The sequence below is a fragment of the Abramis brama genome (genome assembly GCF_963993115.1).
Source record: "Abramis brama genome assembly, chromosome: 1".
NCBI lineage: Eukaryota > Metazoa > Chordata > Actinopteri > Cypriniformes > Leuciscidae > Abramis > Abramis brama.
Genome location: NC_139963.1, coordinates 20,344,397 through 20,352,670, shown reverse-complemented (window position 1 = coordinate 20,352,670; position 8,274 = coordinate 20,344,397). Strand labels below are relative to the sequence as shown.

At 36.4% G+C, this 8,274-nt stretch overlaps 1 protein-coding gene across 2 annotated transcripts; it reads left to right on the top strand.

The window, feature by feature from the left end:
• Positions 1-396: 396 nt before the first annotated feature.
• Positions 397-6,815, top strand: LOC311090799 (GTPase IMAP family member 7). 2 transcript variants are annotated; one of them, XM_084126335.1, is made up of 4 exons: positions 397-737; positions 1,029-1,137; positions 3,177-3,331; positions 4,686-6,815. In XM_084126335.1, the coding sequence occupies exons 2-4, from the start codon at positions 1,038-1,040 to the stop codon at positions 5,466-5,468; spliced, it is 1,038 nt and encodes a 345-aa protein (XP_083982461.1). In that variant the 5' UTR covers positions 397-737; positions 1,029-1,037; the 3' UTR covers positions 5,469-6,815. The 2 variants fall into 2 exon arrangements, with proteins under 2 accessions (XP_083982461.1, XP_083982462.1); XM_084126336.1 differs by having other exon boundaries at positions 609-737; positions 1,035-1,137; positions 4,686-6,808.
• The last annotated feature ends 1,459 nt before the right edge of the window (positions 6,816-8,274 follow it).

The following is an 8,274-nucleotide window of genomic DNA, read 5'->3' as shown; positions in this document are numbered from 1 at the left end:
CATTTTAACCCTGAATGAAAAGTGAGCTTGTGCTATTTTCCTTTAAAATAAATGCAGCTTATTTTTATATTTTTGTTCTATAATGTAAATATATTCATGCATGACTTAGGCTACATGTCCAAATAAATGCTGGGGTCCATTTAAAAAAAAAAAAAAAAGTTCAAACATTTAAGTGTTTTTCTTCTGTTAGTTGAAACATTTCTTTGGCAGTTTATTACAATGTAAATATAACACATTATTGTATTTATGCACATACGTTGCATGTGTTACTAGAACACAAATGGAGTTATTGTTACTTGATACGTTAGCCTTTTCAACCCAGAAATTCCTGTCCTGTCACTTTTCCAAGAACCATTTGTTACCACAAGATGTAATAACCCTGTGAAATGACAAGACGGAAGCTAAACAGGGAAAACATTGAGCATGCACAACTGAGGAAGAGTGCTCAACTTCCTGTTTGTGGTTTCAGACCATAAAAATGCTGCAAAACTAGCCATTTATCCACCCTGATCATGAAAACAGCATTCATGGACACACCTTTAAGAAGTCTCTGTAAAAGAGGTGTGTTTCATAGACTGAGAGGAGGAGGAGGAAGCATCACATGTTCGGGCAGAGCCACACTACCAGCAGTGTTTTGGCTGAACAGCAGGAGGAGAAACAGGAAGTGCAGAGGAACACAAGCAAGGCCAGCTCATAAGCTGACGCTACACACACAATAGATCAATTTCTCAGTTAAGGTAAGCTTTTCAAGCTTGTTTGATTTATCAGCTTTCACATAATCAAAAGCAGACACCACACTTTCAGTGGAAGCTGAACACTTAAGTTTTAGGCTGTTTTTAAGCTGTCAGTTGAAATGAGGCAGTTTGAACAGTGCTTGACTGCAGCTGAGGTAATGTGAAATGTGCGTTTTTCTGGCAGTTCCTCTCTGCTGAGTCATGTGAATGGAATGATGTCCTCCATTTTCCCATTAGATGACAATTCATAGTCTATACTGCACAATACATTATGCTCTGTTGTGTCCTTTCAAGCTGCAGACTATGGAGGAAACTACAACACAAGATGAAATTCACCAGGAGGAGAAAGAAACACCAGAAAGCAGTGAAAGAGGAGGAGGGTGGACAGAGCCAAAGGAACAAGGTTTGGCATAATGTTTTTTATCTGATTTACTAAAACAAATCACCAAGGTTTTTGTGGACATGGTACCAGCCTAATACAATTGCTTTTGGGCATGTGCCTACCATGGTGTTTTTTTAAGTACTTTGGGGTATCACTGTAAAAAAAGTGACTAATGTGGCCCTTTTAGACTGCCACTTAGGTCAATTGCATTTTTGGCTTGAAACAAAACATGGTTACAAAATTTAGGTTGCATTTTTTTTTTTTTTTGCAGTGCGAGCAAATACCATGGTAAATGCATCAAGTAAAGTGTTTTTAAAGCTACACTGTGTAGGATTTTCTCCCATCTAGCGGTGAAATTGTTTATGACTACCAACTGAATATTACTTTCTAGCCCCTCCCATTCCGAGGGTGTTTTAACTCTTACGGTGGCCGTATTAATTCAAATCTGCCGGCAGTCGCGAGTAATCTCCCCCTCGCGTTCGTCTCGGCGCCGAGTGTCAAAACGCGGAAGGCGAAGTTTGAATTTCCAGGTATGTCCCTCTTTGGCTAATGTATTTTTAAGATGGAGGCGCAACATGGCTGCCGCCATTCGAGCGACTCGCTCGTATACTCTAAATGGCAGATTCTACGCTTACGAGAATACTTGATTAGTTGGTAGAAGTAATTACACATTAATGAGCACATATCACTTTGAAAGAACAAAGTGTTTTTTGCTAATAATCAACTTAAAATATTACACAGTGTAGCTTTAAGTTGTGCCACACTTAATATGCCATGATGTCATCATTTTGTCCTTTTAATTGTTTCTTACTTGCATGCTTGAAACTGAGACAAGCATGTTTTTTTCTCTTGCTAATAGCATCTTACAGTATGTTCTTCACCATCCCCCAAAGTAAAAAGGAAAACATTTTTTAGAAGATACTTTTCAGAAAACAGCCTTACTAAAAATAAAAAGCATACTTGAGCACTCACATGAGAAGAACAACAGAGCTTCATTTGTGATTTGAAACGGGTGTGACCATAACCCAGCCACAGCGTTTAATTTTCACAACCTTTAGCAAATCCAATTTTGCAGTTTAAAGGGAGAGTTCACCCAACAATGAAAATTCTGTCATCATTTCCCTTATGTTGTTCCAAACCTGTACGACAGTTGGCGGTAGCCACTGACTTCCATAGTATTTTTTTCCTATATATATATATCTTCTATATATCTTCTTTTGTGTTCAACAGAAGAAACAAACTCATACAGGTTTGGAACAACACGAGGGTGAGCAAATGATGACAGAATGTTCATTTTTGGTTGAACTATCCCTTTAAGTTGCATTACAGATATTTAGTATCATAAAAGGTGTTATGTATCAGTTCAGTCTTTAGGTGGCGGTATTGCATCAAAATTATGTGATGCTAACAATATTGTCTTTCACATTATTATATATAAACAATTTTTGCTTGTTGCTTTGCTAAAACCAGATTTGTAATAATTTTTCACACCACTAACTGACCTTTATAAAAAAAATATATATATATATTTAACAGTACGAGGCTTTAAATTAACTTTAAATAAACTATGTTGTTCCTATTTTCTGCATGTCTTATATATTCCTATAATCCAGCTGGTATTATAGTGTGAAGATACATTGTGTGTATTTATTTAGGCATAATATTCAAATATTGAATAAGAAGATTTTAAAATCAAACTCAAAATGATGTAAATAGGAGCAAATGTGGACAAAAAAAAAGTGTAAAAATGAATTTGCCATGCAATGATAAATTACAAACGATTTAATATGCCAGTATTGTGGTGGAATTTTCAGTAATTAAATGTTTTTTTTTTTTTTAATGAGTTATTGCATTAACACTCATAAAACCACTAACACGACAGGGGATCATGATCCCATTTCCCTCGCATTATTTATTCAAGAGTACAACTAAAATCTAAATAAGTCAACTGAAACATTTCCTAGTATTATCGTAAGTTATTATTTAGAGGACAGTGGTTTCTTTGTAACTCATGGCTGTCTATAATAACTCAGTTTGTCCTTTTCTGTCTGTGGTTCTAGAGTTGAGACTGGTGCTGCTGGGCTCAGCGGGTGCGGGGAAAAGCACTGCGGTCGATGCCATCCTGGGCGGCCCGACATCTGAGTCCGACTGTCCTGGCCCTGAGACTCCAGTCACTGCCTGTCAGAAGAGACGCGGGACGCTGGCAGGACGACAGGTGGGTTCATGTAGCTCTTAAACTCAACGAGAGGTCATCTGATTATTCAGTCCTGCACATGTAGTTTTTAAAAAATGTCAGAAATAAAGTTGCATCAAGGCAAGTATGTGATTTCCTATTATGTGACTAGGCATATCAAAAACATTTCATAACATGACGTCTATGTGTAATATTTTTGTTTGCTCACATTTATATATGCACATCATAAACCATAACAGTTATCATACAAATTTTACAAATAGCAAACTTTAACTGCCTTTTGTTTGGTTGGTTGTTTTAGAAAAGTGCAATTATAAAACCAATAGTTTTAAAAATTTAGATGCCACCTGGGAAATTGAATTACATTTAGTTAATTTTTGTTTAGTAAATAAATTCACATGTTAGCACAATTTATATTTGTCTACAAATATAAAACCTTTGTACCATTAAACCTTTGATTCAAAAAGATCATGAGAAACAAATAAAAATGTACACTTACAATACAATACAATACTTAAAATACCTCTAAGACATTTATTAATCTTAGTTAATGTTAATTTCACCATTTACTAATACATTAAAAGTTGTCAAAAAAGTTGTTTATTATTTGATAGACCTGAGCTAACATGATGAACAGTTGCATTTTTATTAGCTAATGTTAACAGATATTAATAAATACTGCAACAAATATATTGCTCATTTTTAGTTAATGTTAGTTAATGCATTAATGTTAACTAATGGCACCTTATTGCAAAGTGTTACCAAATATATTATAAATAAAATGTATATAAAAAAATTTTATATTAAAAGTATATCAAATATTTTATGCAAGCGAAAGTGGCCTAACCTTAAACTATATTAGGCAAGGCAAGTTTATTTATATAGCACATTTCATACACAATGGCAATTCAAAGTGCTTTACATAGAAAGGAATAAAAATAATCACATTATGGTAATTCAAAGTGCTTTGCATAGAAAATAAACACAAAATAAAAGCAAGGGTAATTAAAACAGTTATAAAAGGAATTAAAAGATATAAATGATACAGTTATACAATGAATGAAAGTAAAATGAACTAAAGAAGTGAAAAGATGATACAGAGCATAAACTTCTATAACTTTACTATAAGCGCACGCTGCAGTTTTATTGTCTGCCGCTTTAAATGCTTAAACTTTTTCAAGCAGGATGGATTTTGATTGGCTGTCAATGTTTTTATCATTTATCAGCTGGTTCCAACAATATTGTTTCTTGATGACATTGTTGTTACAGTTGTGGTGTGTGGACTCTGCTATTCTTTTGTTGACTATATCCACATAGTGTTCTTTTATGTTTCTTGAAAGGTCCTGTTTCTAAGACTCTGTTTTCTTCCTTGCAGGTGGCTGTCGTGGACACACCTGACTGCCTGTGCGTCGAGCGTCCCGCTGAGGACGTCCGCCGCCAGTTTTCGCTCTGCGCTGCTTTATCGGCCCCGGGGCCCCACGCTTTCCTGCTCTGTGTCCCTGTTCACCGGCCCAGCAACCTGGAGCTCCAGATTTTGGAGACCATCGAGAAGGTGTTTGGTCCTGAAGCGGTTAGTAAACACGCAATGGTGCTCTTCACTCGCATGGACCTCCTGCCTGAGGACGTTTCACTGGATGAGTATCTCAGCACAGAACGGGTCGACTTACTGGAGCTCGTGCAGAAGTGCGGGGATCGACGTCACCCGCTGCGGGCAGGAGCGAGCGCGGGAGAGAAGGAGCTGGAGGAGCTGCTGATAAAGGTGGAGCAGATGGCCAAAGAAAGCGGGACGCAATTCTACACCTGCCCTCTCTTGAAGGAGGCAGAGAGGAGAGTGAAAGAGAAGGAGGAGGAGATCTTGAGAGGCAGAGGGGAAGACGATTCGGAGGGAATAAGGGGCGAAGCAGAGAGAAGTGTGGACGATCTGGTGGTTGAGGGAATCGCAGACCTCTGCGTCTCCACGCCGGACTCCTCATTCTTGCGCTGGTTGTGGGACAGCGTGGTCGGGTGGCTTCTGTGGCTCCCGAATATGGTGAGGGGCAGTGCTTTACTGGGGTCGTTCGTGGGGCTGTTCGTCGGGGGGCCCTTAGGAGGGGCCATGGGAGCAACGGTGGGCTCTGTGGCAACGGAGATGGGTAGACGGAAACGAAAAACCAATTGAGCGCTTGAATTTGGTAACAGCTTATTGTATTTTTCATTACCATGAAACGTCAAAAAACAGATCAGTTTTTCTTATACATTCCAATGTGAATATAGAATTGGATAATGAACACTATGAAATGCTTTTGCATGTTTCTAATTGAATACAAATTTTTTTTTTCATTGCAACTTAACAATTTGAGTGAAAAGTTGAATTGAAAAATGAAGTTCAAAGTCTTAGGGTCACACTAATTTCTCATACGGAAATAGTGCACAATATCAATATTTTAAACGTTTTAATTTTCAAAATCCTTAAATGTTCATTTTAGACCGATCAAATTTACAGATTTTCAGTCTATTTAAAATAAAAATCTAATAAAATTTAATAAAAATCCAATGAATATATAAATGCATAAAATCCAATAGAAAAATACAGCAAAATACAAGGGATTCCAGCTATAAATGTACACAAACTTGATCTGTTAAACATGGAAAATGTAATAATGTTTGTTAATGTTATTCATGAAAAATATTATAAAGTGTTACCAAACATTTGAGTGATTAAAGAGTCCAAAAGCCAGACTACTTTTAATAGTGAACGAAGAGAAGGGTTTAGATGTGTCTTTGAGATTCATTTCTCTTATTGTGTGCACCCTTCGTTTTGCACTAAAGCTTTTTTGCCTTAAAAGCTGGATGAGTTTAATAAGCATCTGTTTCGGAGCTCTGTAGAGTAATGGAGTGAAGATTACTGTGTTAACACTGTCACCAAAAAGCTTCACTCCACACGTACACAAGTTAAACTCACTGTATCACTACTAATCCTGAAGTGCTTTCTTTGAAGTGAGGACTGAACTCGAAGCACGCTATTAAGTCCGAATTTGTTTACAGACTGCAAGCATCTAGGTGCATAAGTGTTTTTATTAGGTCACTGCTGCACTAATCAGCTGCTATGGAACAAATGCATGCTGCACACTTTGTGAGAGATCACATGATCATAAATTAATAACGCTCCTCATATAAGCGTTTTCATGTGCAATTTTGTTACTTAATTGGTTTGCAGTTCAAATATATCTGCAGCTGTTCAGGAGTGTGAAAATAAAACTGCATAATTTAAACAATCAGTGATGGTGTGACTAATTTGCATGTTTTATTTATACGCACATTTAGTCTCTCCAATTACAGGTTTCAGTCATTCGTTTGGAGTTAAGAAATAATATTTCAAATATGAAATCTCATGTGCACACATGGCCATATAGGCATATATGTATAAAAAAAATATATTCCAATATTTATTTGAGATTACACCATGATCTGTCTGAATACTTGATTCTGATTGGCTGGAAGGTGTGCAATAAAGCTGTTTAATGCACAGGTAGTTCCAGTCAGTTTAATCACTGTTCTATATTAATGAGCACACAGATGCACTCATCACTTGCAGATCGATATATAACAAAAATATTGCGCTGCAAACATCAATAACAGCTTTAAATTGTCAATGCTGGCAAATTACCATGGTATAAGCGGGATAATCCACACGGAGGTGTTTTTTGCCCTCATTTAATTTACAGCTAGCTGTAATTAATTTTTTTTTTTTTAAATATTTCATAATAGTTAGAAAACATTAATATTTTAAAATATATTTTATTAACTATAGTGTATATATACATTTAAAAGTATTTATTATATTTAAAGAGCCTATTAAATAAGTAGCATATTTGGACATATGACATTTATTATTATTATTTTTTACATAAAATCATCATTTTTAGTGGCACCAAAAAAGTATTTGGAAAGTGACTTTATCAGCATTGTTGTACTGAGGTTTTTAGTGGATGTAAGTCGGTTCTCCTCAAATTCACACAGGTGTAGTTCATAACATTAGCTTCAATTATGATCACTAATGTTAAACAACCAGAAAGTTTACAAATATTATATATAATATTGGGACTGTGGGACTGTTTATATGTCAACAAGATTCAACAACACATTTTCACCTGGCTATACCCACTGTTTAGATCTGTTGGGGTATTTATGCAAATTAGCACATAAGTAATTAGATTATGCACCGTTTGTCCATGTTGTCCACAAACTATTTCAAAAAACTTGTAATACATTTTTTGTTTGTCTTGATGTAAGTAATCAACTCGGTAATTTTCATGGTGATATCTAAAGGTTAAATTTTTTACCCTATTCACGTGAGAAAAAGAATGAATAGGCGAATGAATAGGCTATATTTGGGTCTTTTCCGAAACTTTCCCCTAATGGGATTCTTCTGGGCTTTTTTTTTCCTTACTCAGGACATATTGAGGATACAAAATCAGTTGAGTTTGCTTCTGTTGCAGTTTGTTCAAGGTTGACCCCCATTTTGGCTTAAAATGACTGGACTATATATCCATATATGTATTATACATCTATTGTGTGCCACTTGTCATCTGTATGGGATTTATCAGTTTAAACAGAAATGTTGTGTCTCTTTACAAAAAAAGACACCCAATCAGTCCACTCCATAGTCTTTTAACAGCTTCAGAAGCCATGAGCAGACAAGGATATTGTGAAAAGGCTTTTATGCCACTGCAGAAAGACGTCAGACAGACATATGCAAACACGTCTCTCTCTCGCCCTCTTTTGCGAGAGCAGCTTTATGTTTTTGACATTGACATAAGTGATAGTCTGCTAAACCCATCCATCAAAAAAACCCATCCCTGTATTTCTGCCTTCAGTACAGCAAGGCGTTTCCTTATGTGGGTGGTCCGCCCAGGGAGAGAGAGAGACACAAGCCTGCTCTCATGTTTCTAAGCAGAGAGAGAGAGCTTGCTGTGGGACGCACA

Bases quoted from the DNA above. Each gene is read 5' to 3' on its own strand.
- LOC311090799 (XM_084126335.1), top strand. From the start codon at position 1,038: ATGGAGGAAACTACAACACAAGATGAAATTCACCAGGAGGAGAAAGAA. The intron at 1,138-3,176 runs GTTTGGCATAAT...CTGTGGTTCTAG, and splicing joins GACAGAGCCAAAGGAACAAG to AGTTGAGACTGGTGCTGCTG. The intron at 3,332-4,685 runs GTGGGTTCATGT...TCTTCCTTGCAG, and splicing joins GGACGCTGGCAGGACGACAG to GTGGCTGTCGTGGACACACC.